We start from the raw sequence: 19926 nt of genomic DNA, 5'->3' as shown, positions 1-19926 counted from the left end.
AGATATTTTGTGTCTGTTTTATCCTCTTTAGGAGCAGTCTGCCAAGATCTGATGTTGGCAGCCAGTAATTATTTAGATCCTTGTGAAGTAAAAATTACAAAGCCACAGCACAATTTCCTGGGACGAGGGAGCTTAAAAATTCAGAAAAGTCACTGCAGCTGTAAATTTAATCCATCAATAATAGCTGAAAACGGCTTTAGTCTGATGTCTAGGAAGCTGACTGTTTATGCCAGTGGAATGCTGATACAGACCTTGCTGAGCTGCAGAGATGTGAAGGCTGAAAGTTGTAGGGGCAAACAACAAAGCTCCCCTTCCCGAATTTAGCAAGGCCTCAGATGGACAGTAAGGTAAATTTTACTCTTGCTGTGATATACCTAGCCTAATGACTTTAGTCAACAACCAATAAAGAAAGACTGATAAAAACCACACTATGTAAAGGATGGTAATCATCCTCCTTTCCAAATATGAAAGACAACTGAACACCAAAATATTAATATATTATTTTACATCTTACAATTTAGATCAAGGTACCAATCTTTTCCAGTATGCCTTCGATTCCATATAGCTGAACCAATAGAGCAGATCAAAGACATGGCAATAAGGATGCAGAACAGAATCAAAATCTGAATATTTGTAATTCGTTCCACATTAGACATTTTAAGAGGTGGACTTGTTGAATTCTGCAAGACATAAAAAACAGTGGTTGTTAAGTATTAGAAGAGGTACACACAGTTCTTGCTTTTCAAATTACATGTTACTGCATCCTCTTCTAAATATTCTCCCAAATATATCATTATCATAAATGACAACTGTTTCACTCAAAAGAAAAAAAAAGCAGCAGTTTATAAATCCATGAATTAGAGTTTTAGACTTGTGCTACAAGCAGTTTAAACAATCACACAGAACACTCGTAACAGCAACAGCTAACAGTAAACATTAAAAATGAATGTGCATACACCTTACCAGTACTGTAGAACACAATTGCTAATACAATCAAACTTTTTCAAGTGACTGTTTTACAAATCAGAAAAGTAATAAATAAGAGACACACATGACCAATCCAAAAGCACTGTTTTCTCAACAAATGGATCTCAATTTTGATATTTCAAACAGCTCTAGGAAATGTAATTTCATAGTCTGAGAATGGTTCTCTTCCCTCCTCATTTTGCAAATAAACTTTCACTTTATTTTCTGACAAGAATTCTTACCTTTGTACTTTAAAGAAAGCTCCACAAGATTACAGTTTTAGAAGCAGTCAAAAATAAAAAAAGATGAACAGGCAAACTATAATGATCCAACTTACTAATGAACCAGTTTTCAAAACACTAGTTAAAATATAGAATCAACAAATACGCTTACTAGTGGAAAAAATACTCTGTGGCTAAGTGACTAATAGTAACATGAAATGGCTTTATTTTTATTGGTTTTAATTCATAACAAAGGTGCTCTATTACTGACATTTTAACTACTATATTGAATCTAGCCACGTTTTCTGAAAGGATTTTCTGTGCTGTGTAATGGCATTATTAGGTAACAAAGCAGGTCATTTAGAGAAAATCCAAGTGACAAACCTGCATAAGTTTTGTGTCATGTCCTGTGTAGACAACTATCCCATGAACCCACTGAGTATTTCTCAACTGAGCTCCTCGTAGAAGAATCTGATCAGATCCCAATGGAACAGTACTAGAAGGAAGGAGTTTTATATTTTAGCATTAAAACAATCAATGTCAGTGAATAAACATAACCAGCAGTTGTTAAAATTTATTAGATAATTTCTCAAAATTTAGGTGATTATTGTAAATATGCTAGGAACCTAATTTTAAAAGTTAACTTCTGGGGAGTGTTGACAGAGAGAAAACTTGACAGTTTAAAGCAAGTCCAAAAATTTAAGTTTGCAAAAATATTACTTGCCACTTAATTTTGACTATGGACACTAAAGCTATGGTACTACTTAGCAAACATACTGAAACTAACAAAGGCTAATTTTCCTTTGATTTATTATTATGAAGTTTTTTCTAAGTGTATGCTGAAACTCGACTACTCTTAAAAAACCGATTTTCCAAAGCAATTTTCAGGTGAAATAATTTTCTGAACTCTCAACTTCATTCATTCTTCCAGTGAAATAAGTATCCTTTATGAACATCATTAACTGTTTAAAATTCACAACAATATTTCCTGGACCTTCTTTTAATTGCAAAACCAAGTAAATTTACTTGTGTTATTCTTTTAGAACTGCACTGAGTAAGTGAGCAACAAAACCTCTTAAGATTTGGAAACATTTAAATGTCTTAAATTCAGACAGCTGACTTTACACATATACTATAGCTCAGGTTTTTCTAAAAATATAAAAAGTTCTAGATAATTATTACTCTTTCCCTGGGACAAACAATACTGTAATTTTTCACTTTTCTTTCTATAAGTACCAGCTAGCAGTTCAGACTTGTCAACGTGCTCTAGTGGCATTCGTACCTATTATCTCTACAGTTGTTTGAAACCAACACATTATGAAGATCACAAATAAATTGCTTAATGACAGCAACTATATCTCTGATACATAAGCTATAAAGAGTCTGAGGAAGCCATGATATTTGGTAACATTTTTGGTAGCACAAAGAGCATAAAGTCAGCCTCAGCAAGTAAGTTTCAGATAATAATTTTTTCTGGTTCATCATGTCCCCTTCTCTCAAACAAACAGCTTTTAAGTTCAAAGACTATAAGTAAAAAAGGAAACAACACATTCTTCCTCCCCTAAAATTAACAGTGGCAATGTTAATTTGCAGAAACTAAAAAAAATATTTGATCTGGAAAAATATTTGAGTGCTTTTCCATAAGACCCAAACAAATAATGAACACCACTACACTACAACTTAGTCCACTTACTTTCTAGGAAACTAGCACAGAGCATACTACCTGTTTAAGTAATCATTCTCCCTACCAAGTAAGTACGTTTCAGCAACTGAATTGTTGAATGATATTGCCACGGAAAATAATTTCCAGGTGCGGGCACTTCATCAAAACAAGGAATCAGAAATATAAAACATACTGAGATTTACTTACTTTCTAAATCTGAACTGTACTGCTCTTGTATTTGAAGTGTGTTCATATCATGGCAAAATTAAGAGAATAAATGTCCTTTCTAGTATGAAAGGAACTGCTGGGGTTTGAATTACAAAAGAATCATTAAGATGGACTCCTGTTGCCACCAAAGATTGCTTCTGCTCTTTTATTTATTTATTTATTTGCATGCCTGGATCAGAATCATTCTAAGACTTTTGGACCATCCACCAGCACGATACGTAGACGTTTCAGTTAAAGAATGGACTACATGTCATTCCAAGAATAATTAGGTATTTTCAGTCTATTAACACTAACAAGAATGTCACAGAAGATGAAAGGCATATAACCAGACAAAGTTACTTTTAAGCTCCCCACAGATAAGTTGGAAACCTTTTCAACTATGGACCTTCTCTGGAATGCCAAAAGACCTTCTGTCCCTTCTACTAACACAAGAGCCTCTAGGAAGGCAGAAGTCAAAACCTTCCACTCTCAATTCCTGTACTCCTTGAAGAGTCAGGTGAGTTCTAAGACTCTTCCTGCCACCTCCTGACCCCCCTCTTTGTTTTCCCCTCTTAAAAACTGTGAAGAATATGCAGTAAAGTCCTTTCCATTGCAGGATCCTTTGATTCTGTTTTTTATCAGGACACTGGCTCTCAAACAGATACGCTTCTCCAGCTTGGGGCAGGAATTTATCCTCAAGGGTCTGTTATTGGGAAGACAATCAGAAAAGAATTGAAATTGCAGCCAGTGGGAGTTGTCTCCAGCAGAACTGCTGCACGTATCAAGGAGATGAAAACAGAAAACCAACCAGGGACATAAAAGGCCCAGATCTGCCAGCTGTCATGCTGATCCTCAACATTGTGATCTTATCCCAGTCTGTAATGACGTGATGGTGTGATGACTTGATAGAGCTCTGAGGTCTCGATTTCCTGGCCTCAGCCTTCTCAAAACTGCTCCAACTCATCTGATTCTTCTTGTATGCTACATACTAATGACTCCTCAGCAATGTAGTTGGGTTGTATTCGGCAAGGGATGTTCTCAATGGGGTATATTAAGAGCTAATAATTTCTAAGACTCATTTGAAAGCTTACACATCAAAATGTTTTTCTTAACAAGCATACTTCACTCTTATCCAAAATTTTCTTAAGAATGTCTTCAGGAAAACATTTTCTTTAGGTCTGGATAACTAGTATCTGCTGTTGTTTTTAACTTGCTCACCCTTTTTCTGAACCATTGTCTAATCCTAATTTAAAATTTATCCAGGCTAAAGAACTTTTCTCCCTTCTCTAGCCAATTGTCTTCATTGCCTCAAATTAAGTGACATGCTTCTGTATATTCATGAGCATAACAAAGAGCTGCAAACTCTGGAGATAAGAGTTACCACACTCAAAAGATGAGGATACCACAAAAACTTTTTTGGCCTCGTTTAGTCCACAGATTTAGCCAAAAGGCAAAGTAACTGTCAGTGGAGTCCTATCTCCTTGAATAGAGTATCCAAAAGAGAAAGAGAACCTTTGTTTTTTGGAGTTGCTCTCCCATGAAGGGAAAAAGACTGAAAAGGTCAACCAGATACAATATTTATGGCACTCCAGTGAGTTATCTAAAGGGAAAGAAGAAAGAAGAGGGAGATACATTCTCAGTATCCTCCACTGCCTTTGCAAAAATGTTAAGATGGTAGTGGATAAAGCAGAAATCACAGCTTCTGGATCTACATAATCTGGTAGGAAGGTCTTAAAGATCTGGATAAATAAATAAATACCAGTTAGATGAACCTGTGCTACCTCTAATATAAGCAGAAAGAGAACTCATCCCCGATTTTTCAGGTCGGAAATAAGATCAGGATCCAAAAAGAGTTACTTACCTGCAATTCTTTTTCACTGAAGGTAAATATTATATTAGAGCCACACTTTTGGAACTATCCTAGTGCACCAGAACTATATTCAAAATATTCCAAAACTGAATTTCTCAAATGGCAAATTGCTTGACCAGCAGATGGCGTGCTCCTATACGTTCTTGAGGCATAACAGCCATCAGCACATTCAATGTTTCATTTTAAAATCAAATTTTACAATTAAATAATTAGATTTAAAAGAAAAATATATTTTTCTCTCTAGCCAGGGAGGAAGGATGAATGTGTGGATCTATTATAACTATTACCTTCAGAGAAGAATTACAGGTAAATGTTTTTCTCTTCTTAACGACAAGTACAGTGGAATTATAATAGATCCACACTCTTGCGACTGAAAACTCCCGGAATGCATCTGTAAGAAATCAGTAAATAAAGAATGGAATATTAAAAAAAAAAAAGTATTTAATAATTAGTTAATACTATATATATCACTTAAAAACCACAAACATGAATAATATTGTATATGGAGAAATAAATGCCTACCAAATAAAAAACAAATCCTGTAAATCTTTGGGAATGAAGGACTCAACAATTCTGGATCTAGTAATGAACTTCATATTCCTAATACATCGGTTCAAACCCACAGAAAACTCCAAGTATCAATATTTGGTAAGCACTGAAGTATTTTACGAATTTTTGAAGCAGTTTTACAAGCATGTGTGTTGTAATTGCACTGAGGCTGTCTATTTTTACAGAAACATACTTTCTTAGTGAAACATACTTTCACTAAGCTAAGGTATTAAATGTCTTTCAGCTACCAAATTAGAAGAATTTGAGTATATAAGCGATGGACTCAGTTCCACTCCACACTTAAACAAAAGAAAACAAAAATAAAAAAAAACAGACAAGAAACTACTTCTATTCAGCTTCTATAATAGAAACTTAAGCATCTCATTCCTTGCCTGTTAAGAAGTGAGTTACCAGGTATATATTCCAGAACTATTAGAATTTGATTAGCACTCCTTTCTATTATTAATAGCTATTGCTTTATGAAGGTTAATTAGTATAAAAACCTAAAGTTGTAGACATTAGAAGTATGGTTTTACCCCTCATGTTTTTTAAAAAAATAAAGATAATATCTTCTTTATTAGACTTTTCTGATTTTTACCTCTCTAGTCTTAACGGAATAAAGACTTTACTATTCGTATTTTAACTTGAGCAGTTTAACTACATATAGCTATCTACTGTTAGATTGAATCTACTGAGATGATCTTCCTTGGATTTACATACCCATGCCCATCCAATCTGATGTTTCCAACAAAGTCATAGAGATGTCGGTTTGGGCTCTCGCATTCAATTCTGCCTGAAAGTCTCATTAAGCTTTCTATGTCCTTTATGTCTGATGTTAGTGGCAAACCCTGTAAACAAAATTAGTTTGTCATGACATTAAAAAAACAAAAATCACTTTCCAATATGTAAATCTACGTATTCTAAGTTTGATAGTGCAAGCCCAGAAAACTAATATCCCTATGGGAACAAAACGGGACTGCTACACTTCGCTGTCACTCTGCTGGATGCTATAGACAGTGAAAGTCACCTTGGTATCTTAAAACATCATGACGAAGACAGGTTCATAACCCACCATATAACTCAGCAAGAATGTCCCTGCACAGAGACAGCACACTGAATCAAAACCTGCTATTCCCTACCTGCCCCTCAAGGACAATACTGGCACTATCAGTTTCTTTCTGCAGGGCTTCTCCCTCACCTAACCTCTAAAACCAAAACCAATACCCAACTACAACTCTTTCCACCTACTTACCCAAAGAAAAACCCTAAAACAAAAGTGCAAGGTATAGCTTAAGAGTAACCATCGTTCATTCTGCTTAATTAATAGAACAAAAACTTTTATGATGTCAATAACCCACAGCTTTTTATCCAAACCATTAAAATTTCACAGTCTTCTAAAATGGCCATTAATGTCATAAAGTATGTTTTTATAAGCAATAATAGATTAAAATAATATTAGCAATATTCTCAAAAATGAAATTCCTACCTGTCGAATTTTTAAGTTTGTCTCACCATCTAAGTTAGATGTTTCGATGTAGCACATAGCTTGCGGTTCACTATCAAGAAAAAAAATTTCTTAAATTATTATGTGAAAATCCATGAACTTTGTGTAATCTTTCAATAGCCAATTATGCAATCAGGTTTTTTTCTAAAATCCTCAGAACTAGAATAATTTACAGCCATGTCTGTAAAAGCAACAGTACTTTACATTTTCAAAAAAGTTTGCCAAAACCTACCCACGTGAGATGAAACACTGCTAAAAATGCTATACATAGTAAGTTTTCTTTGTTTTCACATGAGATGAAGATACAGGCACAAATGTAGTACATTTGTAGTGCCTACTACTGTAGGCAGCAGTAGTTTAGACATGGAAGTTTTCTTGAAAAGGGTCCTCTGATAAAAAGAAGTCTAAATTATGGATAACATAATAGTTTTTGAAATATATCTGTCCTCTATGCAATTTAAAAAGTTTTTTTATAAATTAAAAGTTTTAAGTTTATGCAGAGCATTTAGTATTTGAATAGTTCATCTATCTGACATATACTGATAAAAGGCTTATTGCATTTAATTTTTCAATACTTTTTTTTTAAATGTGTAACAGCAATATTTTGTAAAATACTTTCAGATTTCAAAACATATTACAACCATTATAAAAGTTTTAACTAGGAAAACGGAGATACAGAAGGACAAATTTACTTTTCTGCAAGTAGTTGGTAAATAACAGGTCAGGATTTCTGAAATATTCCACTCAGCTCCCATTTTCTGGACATGAAGGACAGAACACCTACTACTTGTATCTACAACAGAAAGAAGGTTCATTCCTGTAAAGGATGAGAGGAGTCATAAAAATCCCTTACAACTTAAAAGAATAAACGTTTAGTCTCTACACCACTTTAAAGCTTCTAAGATTTTCCTTTTTTCTAGCATGAAATTCAACCATCTAGTGTTTTTTAAAATTTGCTTTCTTAATGCAACAGTGGCTACTGATAAGCAACTTAGTTTTAAAATGCTTGCAGGATAAAGTTATGTGGGTTATTTTAACATTTTTGTAAAGCAAAAGTATTAAAAAAAATCATTATCATAAACTCCTTTCAGGCTAGCATTTTCTTTTTGGCAAACTTTTCTAAAAATGTAAACAACTTCTGTTTAGATCTTTTGGAAGGAATCACCTGTATAAAACATTATTACAATTCTAGCATTTTTATTAGTTAATAGTAAAAACCAAACAATATTTTTGTGAAGCACTTTTAAAATGGACTAAGGCAGCAGTGACATTTCATGTGAGACACATGCTTAATTGTAATTACTGTAGCAGACAGCAGTGACCTCCAAAGTAAGTTACAGTTAGATCAAGGCAGGCCCATTGATTTGTTAGGGAAAAACAAAGTGCAGTAACAGTGCAGACAATAGCATAAAGCTGATGTGTCTAAGAAACATGCATTTTGTCACAATACACAAGAACAGTGCTGCTTTTGCCATTGCATGCAGCAGAGATTGTGCAACATCCAAGTTTGTGCAGAGGGTCCTCTACCAGTCCTACCAACATTAAGCTATATTCTTTGCTGAAAATAGTGGGGTGGCATACACATGTATGTTCTTCTTAATTTGCTCTAAGGAATTAAACATATATTTATCCTGGTGTTTTACTGTGTGTTTATTCAATGACAACTTGTCTGATAAAATTTCATGGGGATAGTGTAAAAACAAAGAGGACAAATAAATTTTCATTTCTTGGAGTGTTATCATGTATTTACACTTTAACAATGTGTACTTTTATCGACCGAACCCTTTCTAATTTTACAAATGTTGGGGGTTTGGTGAGGAAAGGTGAACAGCAAAGCAAAGATTACCAGCATGGCAGTGCTCTTCATATTTGGTATACGAGGACCCACGTACACGTATCCTGTGTAACTAGTTTATTCTAACCTTGATGACAGACTGATGAGATCAGCTGGGAGATGTTCCCCATTGGTCACTTTCACTACTTCCCCTACTGCCACCTACACATCCCAGTTTGAAAATGATTAGAACAGAAAAATAAGTGACAGGGAAAAAAAACAACAACCAAAACCAGAACCAAAACCAAACAAATGGACAAAAGACAAAAAGACAGAGTTCGAAATTATTATACAAACAATATATGTTAATTAAAACATCTGATGACAATTTTTTCAAAATCTATTTTAATCAGGTCAGGAAGAAAAGAGCTAGAATATTTTCATTTTTACTCAAGTGGACTGTTCTACTGTAAGGCACCACTTTTAAGCTGCAGAACCCATTGATATTGTACAGTAAAAATAAAAAGCTGTTTCTCAACTGACAAAGTTTCTACCCACTCCATAGATTAATTAAAAAAATAAAAACCACAACAAAAGATTTTGCACCAACTTTTCAGAAGAGTCAGGTGACAAGAACCCTTCTATGTAGACATGCTGAAAATGATCATGTTTTGTTTCAGCTCTGTGAATTTCGATTTACACTGAACTAGCAAGACCCAAAAGGAATAAAATCTCAGAGGTTAGTGTCCTTTCACTGTATGAGATTATAGTTTCCTAAAATAATTAAGATCCTCTCATTCTCCAGAAACTGCTATTGCGGGTAAAAAGAACCAACTATAGTTAGTTTAAATTAAAACCAGGCCCACAGGCTCTTGTTGCTGTTGAAACCTAAAATGTAACTGGGCATCAATAACCTGGAAAGCAAAACTGGCAAGACTGTCTTCCTGGAGAATACATGGTCACGTGGAGATGAGAGCTGGAGAAGAACTCATGCCATTATGCAGGCAGAATTAGAGGTAATGTAGCAGCACAGGGCTCTCTCCTGGAAGGAGGGCTGCAACAGGACCGTAGTAATACAACCAAGAAGAAAGTTTTAGCTGGAAGAAAGGCCCGAACTGGGCCCAGAAAAGCAATCAGAATTCAAAGGGTCCCCTTTGCAAACTGGATCCTAGAAGAAAACCTGACAGAAAATCCAAGGTGAGTAATGGTCATAGTTAGGACAGTGTGTTCTGACAAGGGCCGTAAAGTGAGGTTAAACAAAGAGGTAACAGACCCAACAAGTCTAGTAGCAGCTAACTGTTAGTTCAATTTGTCACCATGTGATGTAGGACTCCTTCAGGAGGGACAAAGCTTGGAAAAAAGGCTTTGCAGACAACTGGTATTTTTCTGTGTGTAAACTACAACTGCAGAACACTGTGACTCAAGCGTCCTCCAAATCCATACAGGAAAAACAGTGAAGACATCTAGGCAAAGACTCAAATTTAGGCGCTTACTCAGGAAGATAATAAAGAAGCTGCTCTGAGAGGATGTAATCTGTTTCACTTGCAGAACACTAGGGTTAGCATGACAGAAGCTATTATCAGGCCAATAGAACAGATGTTCTTGTTGCATGGTGTATTGCCTATGAAGATCCTGGTGGAGAAGCACCAATAAAATTTATAAATGCTTCTCAAAGTGCAGAAGTAAAAGGTTTATAGAGAATACTCAACATAAAAACATCTGAAGTTATGACAAATATTAGTACTGAAGACAGACTGTGGGGAAAATTTACAGTATTATCTGGCAACTACTTTACACTTGATAATAATTTAATAGAAGTGTTTTAGATACAGCTATACTTAATTTTGACATACACTGGAAGATGGAACAAACAAGGTACTAGTCTATACCACAATCTATCACAAAAATGTATAAGATCCTGGCCTTATTATCTGTACATATATGTGGATTCATCAACTTCAGTGGGATCACGGAGGGTTTATACCTAATCCATAATCATACACATTACAATAATGCTTCTGCTTGTGCCAGAAAAAAAATGCGGAAATTGCATTGTAAACATACAGTAATAAAATGAAGATACAATTGATCATATTTAAATAATCTTAATTTAAAAAAAAATCTTAGAATATGTTGTCTATTGACCTGATCAAACAGATGTTGAAAAAATGTGCATCTTCCACTTAATATGTGGATTTCTTAAGTAAAACTGTCCAAGGAAATGATGATAAACAACCTCTGATTGTCCACATAAAAAAAAGTCACAGCATTACATGCTATAAATTAAGTATTGCCTTCAGTGCTGAAATTATTCATAATATATATATCAGGTAATAAAGTGAATGTTCAGCTCAAAGACAGTGCTAATTTGATGGCTCACATCAAGTTCACTTTTTTTTCCTGATTCAACAGTCAAACTGGTGAGGATATCAATTAAAAAAAAAATTTCTGTTTCCTGTAATGTAGCAAATTTAATTAATTTATAGGATGCAATTTGTTAGGTACATATCAAAAAGCCAACCTGTTCAAATATGGCAGTTGAGGTCCAATTTTTAGACAGAGAATCAGCCTTTTTTGTACTATACTCAACAACAAAATAACATACTGAATTTTTCTTAGGAGTAAATTGAATGCCAGTATGATTTTAAAACTTTAATTGTCAAAGTTTAAAGAAAAACTGCCTGAAATTATAAATGTCTGAATGAACAAAAGACTATACTTCAGAACAGCAGCATTTTTGTTTATTCCTTATTTCCTTGGAGCAATCACAAATAAATAAATAAATAAATGCAGGGTAGAGAAACCAGCCTCTACACTATAAGCATCAGTGGGCATCTCTACCTTGATGAGAGCAGTACAGTGTCAGCAGGTATATACTCTTTGCCTTTTATTATAACTATATCTCCAACATCTACCTGAAAGAAAACTGGGAATTGGTTAATGGTCTCAAACAAATATGTTATCCCTTTGTTTTAAGCACAGTAAATATTTACCTGCTGAATTTGCTAGAAAGACTGTTAGAAACTCACACACTTGGAGAAGCCTAGGTCTCAAAGGTCCCTGGAATTCTTTGGAAATCTATTCTTCAATAGGCCTAACCCTGACCTTCTCTATGCTGTTCTTTACTTTTGCTAGTTGTTGTAAAAAATATTTTATTGGAAGACTGAAGTTGAGTTAAAGAAGAAATTAATTTCCCCTAAGATCACAGCTCTGTTGCATCACGCTATATACCTTATCCTCGCTTCTCCAATGTTATAAACCAATTTCATCTGAACCTTGCCTCCAAATTACTGTGGGTCAAGTTTTGTTCAAGCTTTCAGGTATGGAAACCAAGAAAACTAAGGGACTAGATGGACACTGTAACATTTAGTCCTTGAGAGTTACCTTTAACAGTCGCTTCCTAACTATGGTGTAACAGTCTTTAAATTTCTAATGGTTTAAGCCAAAGAAGCTCAGCAAACACACAAAGTAACTAGTTTCCAGAAAGAAGTTTCTGCTTTGGCACACCAAATAATACTAAGGAACTGAATAATTTTGCAATATGCAAATACTCCCAAATCATATTATTTTTCACTGAACTTGAAGACCATCATTAACGGCAGTTTTGCCCAACTCATGCCATCAAAACTGACTTGACTTAAAAGTACATTTTAAGAGACAAGTATTAACAAACAAAAAATAAAATACAAATGATTATACATTTCCCATCCTACCAGTTAATTCTTATCAATGACAATTATTTGGAGAAATAAAGCAAGTATTAAACCTGCATTATGCTTTAGAAGTCATCAACATAAACACACACCTTTTCCCAGTGGACAATCTCCCATGCACCATTTCGCAGTACTGAAAAAAAAAAAAAAAAAAAAGGAAGAAAGAGAATTTTCCAGTTGTACAATCTAACAGCAGTATACAGGTATGCGTTAGATTCCTTATGAAAAGCCATACAGACACAGCTTATTTACACAACATTTTAGAGCATGCCTTGTTTCTATAAATTCAGGTCAAGCATTTCAATTATACAGCACACATTCTGTAATAACAGTTTTTTGTACCATAGAATCTTATTACAAAGTCAATCACAACATTTTACAGGGTTTGAGAATCAGTTAAACCTGATATAGATGGTGCGATAATGTGGTGTTTTAAAATAAATTGGCAATTGAAATAAAAAGTTCCAAAGTCAAAAAGTTATGAAACTGGGGAGGAGTGGGGTGGGGCAGAAATCAATTCAGGAATTTTTTTCCTCAGTTCAAATATTGATGAGGTTCATACAGAAAAGCTTCATAAAAAGTCACCAGCAGCTTCTTAGGTTTCAGCTGTTCTTACTGTTATTGGCATGTCAGAGAACTTCAACATCGTTGCAGTCATCTGCGTAAATATATTGGAAATCCCCCAAACTGACCCATGCCATTTAGTGTAAGATTTAGTATAAATTTTCCCTGGCAGTAGCAATTACTATTGCAAGCACACTCCACTACTCTAGTTTTAAGTATTGCTACTATGATACAAAACCCATGGCTTGTTTGCCAGTTAATTGCCAAGATTGCGTTTTCAGAGAATAATAAAGGTGGCTTTTTTTTTAATTAGCACCAGTTAAAAAGCTATTGAAGATTGATGTACAAAAAGAAAATTAAATGAAAACATATCGCCATGTATCAATACTCAAGTAAGTCCAAGAGATTGTTCTCTTTCACTGTGTCTTCCAGCTTTCAAACTGTCAGGATGCTTATCTAAGTACCTGACCAGGACTCAATTCTTAGGGAAGCATGTAGTGATTTCAAAAAAGTGGATCAAAATCTGGGAATACATATGACCCTTACATCTAAGCTTTCCTGAGGTTCTGTCCAGACTGACCCCTCTTCTTGTATATCTCAATGATTTCTGCGAGTCATTATCTAACCTGTTTAATAAATCTTTAGGAAGAGATAAATTCTCTTACCCTTCCTTCCCCCAAATTTATTAGTGCCGATATGCTCAGGGCAATAGCAAATGGAGCCGTTCCCCTTTCAGACAGTAAGCAAGATATTTTAATGACTGTCTCACCAATCAGTTGATCGCTGCACAAAGTCTATTTTGACAAACCTTTTCCCTTCACTGGGAAAACTACAGACCCAGAGTGAGGACTGGTTGTAATACTGTCCTAAGGAACCCAAGACATTCGGTAACTGTGCCACCAACTACCTGCTTCCATCCCCTTGTGTCAGCAGTAGTTTGTGGGGCCATGGTATCAACCAGATGAGAGAACTGATGAGAATTAAAAATACACCTCGCATCAATCCAGATGACTAAGTTTCACAAATAGCTACAGTGGAATAACTGACAGTGGAGTTCTGCAGGTCTGAAATGTAAATAAGCTGCCAGAGGCGGCCAGGGGCTTAGGTGCTGGCTGCAGAAGCACTCGCACTGCTGAAATACATCGTAGGGCTGTTTCACTTGCAGCCAAGCTGACCTAACATAGCACTGCCACTGTGAAGGGAAGGTCCCCTTCTGCCCTCACCCCATGCAAAGGTGTGTGCCCTCACTGCTTAATGCATGCTGCCTCTGGTATTGATCGGACCCTTTGATGAGCCAGTTTAACCCACTAAATGGGAGGAAACTGTCAGCTTTTCTTTCTGGATTTGTTTCCTCCTGGTTTAACTGGTTAAAGTCAGCTCACAAATGGATGAGTCAGACTCATGAAAACATGCTGAAACACCTGAAATCTCAAGAGTATTCTAACCCTAGCTTGATCCAATAAGCTTTTAAGCACAATTAACGTACACTGACATTCAATTCAATCAATTTCCTCATGTGAACAGAAAAAGAAGTGGTGTTGCTATACACGTTATTATATAATTGGCTAGAGAACTTGTGCCATAAAGTCTTCTGCAGCCTTTCACACCTGTATCTCCCATTTTTCAGCTGTCTCTAACAACAAATTTTCAAAAGCATGCTCCATCTGCCCTACAGAAGATTACTTCACCACACTGCAGAAAAGCACATTTCATCATGTCAGAATGTCTGACTGTGTCCTGCTGTATATGTATGCAGCCTTAGGTAACAAAAGCCATCCCTAATGCAGCTTAATAATCAAAATCCTCTGCAAGAGGTTTTTTTATGGTATTGGAAATTTAGAAAGTTAATTACTTAAGGTTAACTGAGATACAGATGGTCTTTAGGGAACAGACAGAAGAAGAGAAACCCATATACAGAATCTATACATGCACATGTCATTTCATTAACAATTTTGTATGTTTAAAGGACAACCAAAGGAGGAGCTGGATATATAATGTACCAGGGACATCGCTACTTTTCAGTGTTATGGAACTGCTGAATACATGAAAACAGAGTAAGAGAGTACCATACTGATTAACTCTTTAATTATTGACAATAGACTATATTTCACAATACATGTAAGTATTGCTTTGACAGTACACTAGGATCAATGTTGTACTTATGTGAATCCTGCATTAGCTTAAGAAGCTTATTTCTCAGTGCTAGCAATATTTTATGTATCCTCATTACACTTTCAACTTCCAAGATGCTCTTTTGCATGCATGGAACATTCAGGAATTTTAGGAACAGTCACCAAAGAGTCTAATGAGAGGTAAGCAAGGAGAAGAGGCAGGAAAGACAGTAAAACAAGTCTTTTATTAATTTAAACCATTGTACAGTCCAGACAAAAAAAAAAATAATTAAAAGGCACTTCAACATTCACTGCCACCTAAAACTTGGTTCCAATCTCAAAAGCTATGAATGCTAGATGAAAGAGTTTTGGATGTCTACATTAAGCTTTCCTTTGTTTTTTACGTATAAATAAGAGGTTATCTGTTTCTCCAGGCCTGTTCTCTGGGGTTTTCTATTCCCAGTGCTTTCAGTCAATAGATTTGTCTCCCTGTCCTAATCTTTCCATACCTCCTATTGAGCTACATGCTCAGTAGTTTCATAAGCTATTTTCCCCCCACCCCCCATAAGTTTTACCACAAACTTTAAGATTTATGTACAATTTAGGTAGGCTTTAAAATTTATGTTTTTAAAATAGAGACATTTCTAGTGGTTAGCAGTGCTAAACAATTCTGATTTTCTTTAGTCAGTGACTACATCCCTCCCTAAAAACGTGAAGGTTATGTTTGTTATCTATTTAAATAAGATTCCATGCAAGATTCTCCTCTTTGTGGTATTTTTCATATTTTGGCAATTAAATTCACATGACACTCATTCCTCCTCCCGTTTACAAAAACAAGATCAGCTTTTGATAGAGAGGCCTACCTCAGGTAACACGAAAAGTTAAAGAGCAGCAGTGCAGGAACTTAAACTTGGACTTCCTACCTGACGGGCGTGTTTAGGACATATTAGCCAACATCTCCCTCCCTTTCTGAGCTAAAATAATCATCTGATTTAATACTACTTCTTTTCTTTATCAAAATCTTTAAAAAAAAATAATCACACTCCAAAGTTTTGGGTTGGGTACACTGGCTAAATATCTCATTATCTCTAATCAAACCATTAAATTGATTTCATATTTAAAAACAACACACAGAGAACAAAAGCAAAAAACCCCATGCATCTTTATCCACAGTTTTGAAGCAGCATAGAAAATTCCATTTTATGACTTTTCCTTCCAATTCTAGAGTTTTCCAAAACTGAATAATTCAAGATATGCTGGTTGAATAAAATTATAATTTGTGTACTTAGAAATGCACAGACTTTTCATCATAATCTAGGCCCACTAAATATAGTGGTGATTATAGTCTTTTAACTGCTACAGCATCACCTGTGCTAAATGAGTAAATTTAAAGTTTCTTAGGAACCTCAAACTTAATCTAGAATATATTCCAATTTGTGGGGCTAATGTGACTGCAAATTGTTATTTCAACTGTTTACATTCCAAATTTTGAAGTAATCTGCATAAGCAATTTCCCACTCAATTACCTGTCATCAGTTCAGATTACATTACTACCATTTGCAAAAAATTCAAATAACAACCCCCCCAAACCTCTATTAATAGGCTTTAAAAAATTTCCTACCTTGAGTTTGTTTCTTGTTCACCGCATTATCAGCTTTATGCCTTTTCTAAATTAAAAACGCACAGTGGTTAAAGACTTCTGTTGACATAATAAAGCTTTCACACTTAAGATAAAAAACATGTGTATTACACCCTCCCACTCATCAATTCAGTAAACCAATTCAAAAAACACTTTAAATAGGACTACGGATTACTTGCATAGTTATGATCATCAGGAAAGGCACACCAGTTCCAGGCTAATCATGTTGTACTAAAATGTCCTCTCATGTGGGCAATCGCTATCTGAACAAGTTCCTTATATAACAAAAGTGGTCTATTTGTGTACCATAACTTTGCCCTTTCCTGCAACTGGGAAATGATTCTACCAGAGCAAAGATCATGGAACCATTCTTCATACCAGTGTCTCATAAAGATCTGAAGTCAAGCAATGACTGTGTAAACATATGACTTCACTTCCACATAAATGCCTGCACACTTCAGCAACAGTAAAAGACAAAGGACAAACAGACAAACAAAAATCCAACCCCCTCCACTCTCAACAGCCCATGATGTGTCTCAGTTTTAATATAGCTGTGAGAAACCTTTTCATAGAAATCTTTTGATGCAGCTACTAAACACCAGCATTTTCAAGGTATAATCAAACTCAGCTACAAAAAGCTTAGGAGACTACCAGTTTAAACACAGTATTTAAGAGTAATGAACTTAGTTCTTCCTGAGCAGGAATGTAATTTGGAAAATTAATTTAAATAGAATTAACTAGTCTAGGTAAGGTTTTTGAATAGAGCTGCAGAATTCATGCCTTTGAAATACAGTCAGAAGCAATTTTGTAAATTGGAAGAAAAATAAATCAAGCTACTTAAGAGATGTATTTCTAATAAAATGCTGGTATGACTGAGCTAGCACCTCTTAAAAGGCCACCTTATGACTTTGCAAAGAGTAAGTTAAGGTGTAGTGTTTCTTTGGTTTTTTTACTAGATTTTCACACAGTATCAGCAGATTCTCCTTTCAAAAAGATGGCTGATTTCACAGATAAATAACCTTTGATCAATGGAAAGGCAAAATAACGGGACCAAAGCAGGTGTTTATTTGCCCACAAGGAGAGTCTCCCCCAGCTTGAAAGGTAACAATTTGATGTCAGTTGCTTTCTGAGCTATGCTGGGTGAAAATCATTGGAAACAGCTGAATCTAGCACTGCATGTCACAAATTTTGCTAGCACTTCTGAAGCATATATGGAAAACGCATGCTGCTAATCAATAATGTCTTCTGCTTCTGGGATTTCACTCCGGAAAAGGAAGCATTTGGTTCTTGAGCTGAAGTATTACTTTCATAAGTGTATTTACTGATACTGATATATAAGGTTCCCAACCATAAGCCACTTCATCTTGCTTTAATATTAGATGAAGACAACCATTCCTGGAGACCTTAGATATCTCACTGTGTAAAGAAACGAAGATATAATGAAAACTAAAGGTTAAAGGAAAACACTGAATATTTTACTATGCATCAAGTGGTCAGCTTTCACAGGAAAAAAAGTACAGCTGTCAGAGTCAGCCAAATATTCCTGCATGATATAACCAGAGGCAACATTAAATTTCATACCTGTTTGACTACAAAAACAAAGTAAATTGATTCATTTGGACTACAGTCTGTAAAACTCAGCTGTGCAAGTGAGAAATTAATGAAGTTACCATCAGCTGTGTATATACACACATACAAACACATATATATACACACACAGAGCCTTTAAATTAGCAGCTAAATTCTCAGTCAGCTCCTTCATCTGTCTCAGTTTCAACCAAGTACAGCAGAAATTAACTACATGTTGAGGCAATGTAAACTTAACAGAAAGAATAATAGTATTTAATTTGTGTCTAGGTACCTCTGTAGTATTTGGTAATGAGAACTTTATTGTTTTAGCTGACATATGCAAAAAACCCTTAACCCCCCCTGCCCCCCAAACTGTACCCTTTAAGTTGCAAAGAGCAAACGGTAGAAACAAATGACAAAAGAAAAACGAGTGGATGAGGTAATTTTAAAAAGGACACTTTGTACAGTAGCAGCAGCCTCAGTTTTATATTTGCCTAGACACTGACAGATGGTGTAAGTCTGTAAGCATTAACAGCAGAATGGTTAAAAATATCTGAAAGAACATGAATTGCTTTTGTTTATGTAAAGAGAAAGCAACAAAAGACACTTAAGGAGAAGCTAACTATTGGGCAGAAGATACTAGAAATGCAAAACAGAACAAAAACATTTAACGGAAACGTCATTGTCTCTTGCAGGACCACTGAACTCTGTGGCACAGGAGCTTCGTACAAACCAGGGGGACAATACAACTTGCCTACCATCCACTCACAGAGGTAACTGAGGAGAAGATTGACTTGACTGTGTCAGCAGGAAAGGCAGCATGTGCCCAGCCACCCTCCATTTCAGAGCTTTGCAGCTCACCACTCTTCCTCGTGATCAAGTTTCTGCACATACATTGCAATTCTGCTTAAACACAATAAATCTGATGCTCCCAGGAAGCCTAGTATTTGTGTGCAGGGAAAGACTATACTACCTGCAACCCTTTCCAAAAATCAAGAGAACAGCCCACAGTATAAAAAAAATTGGGAACACTACTCCTCCAGTGGACAAGGCACTCTGCCATATTATGATGTATCTAAGATAACGTATTTGCAGAACTAAAACAGAACTTCTTAGAAATTCTTCTACAAGACGAAATTCTTAGCATCTACAGTGATTTGGTAAATCATCAAGACTAATTCCTTAGATACAGAAGTCATCAACTAATGACTCAACTGTTTTATGCAAATTAGAGAGACCTGTTCTACCATACACCTTCAGTGAAGAGCCAGCAGGAAGGTACTCAGGAAACCCCAACATCTTTTGTATGAAGTGAAACAGAGCCTGAAATTCCTTTCCCCACCCACAAAATACAAGAAGTCAGGATGGACACTTCTAAGTCATGGAAATATCCCAGCTCTTTTAAAGTTTTCATTCAGTGCAACAAGAAAGCAAAACAACCACTACCACAAACACTGACTGGAGAGAGCCAAGGAAAACTTGGCATAGGTGGGGGCACCTGCCTAACAAGGACAAGCACTCCAAGTCTGTCCCTGGCCATCAGGCATCAGCAGATCACACTTAGCACCAAGACATG

General features: G+C 35.6%; 1 protein-coding gene across 9 annotated transcripts in view; it reads right to left on the bottom strand.

Annotated features, from left to right (window-relative positions):
- ATP8A1 (ATPase phospholipid transporting 8A1) overlaps positions 1 to 19926 on the bottom strand; it is a 135137-nt gene that overhangs the window by 97145 nt on the left and 18066 nt on the right. For 2 of the 9 annotated variants that reach the window (XM_049834500.1, XM_049834517.1), the window contains exons 5-11: positions 16764 to 16809; positions 12560 to 12600; positions 11596 to 11669; positions 6963 to 7032; positions 6197 to 6324; positions 1572 to 1683; positions 515 to 680 (exon numbers count right to left, since the gene is read on the bottom strand). In XM_049834500.1, the coding sequence (XP_049690457.1) occupies positions 515 to 680; positions 1572 to 1683; positions 6197 to 6324; positions 6963 to 7032; positions 11596 to 11669; positions 12560 to 12600; positions 16764 to 16809 (637 nt within the window). Of the gene's footprint in view, positions 1 to 514; positions 681 to 1571; positions 1684 to 6196; positions 6325 to 6962; positions 7033 to 7672; positions 7765 to 8902; positions 8977 to 11595; positions 11670 to 12559; positions 12601 to 16763; positions 16810 to 19926 lie in introns of those variants that run through there. The other 7 variants (XM_049834491.1, XM_049834508.1, XM_049834539.1 and 4 more) reach the window with 6 other exon arrangements.

This window comes from Accipiter gentilis, chromosome 3, assembly GCF_929443795.1.
Source record: "Accipiter gentilis chromosome 3, bAccGen1.1, whole genome shotgun sequence".
In the NCBI taxonomy this organism is placed as follows: domain Eukaryota; kingdom Metazoa; phylum Chordata; class Aves; order Accipitriformes; family Accipitridae; genus Astur; species Astur gentilis.
This window is presented reverse-complemented; position numbering and strand designations above follow the sequence as displayed.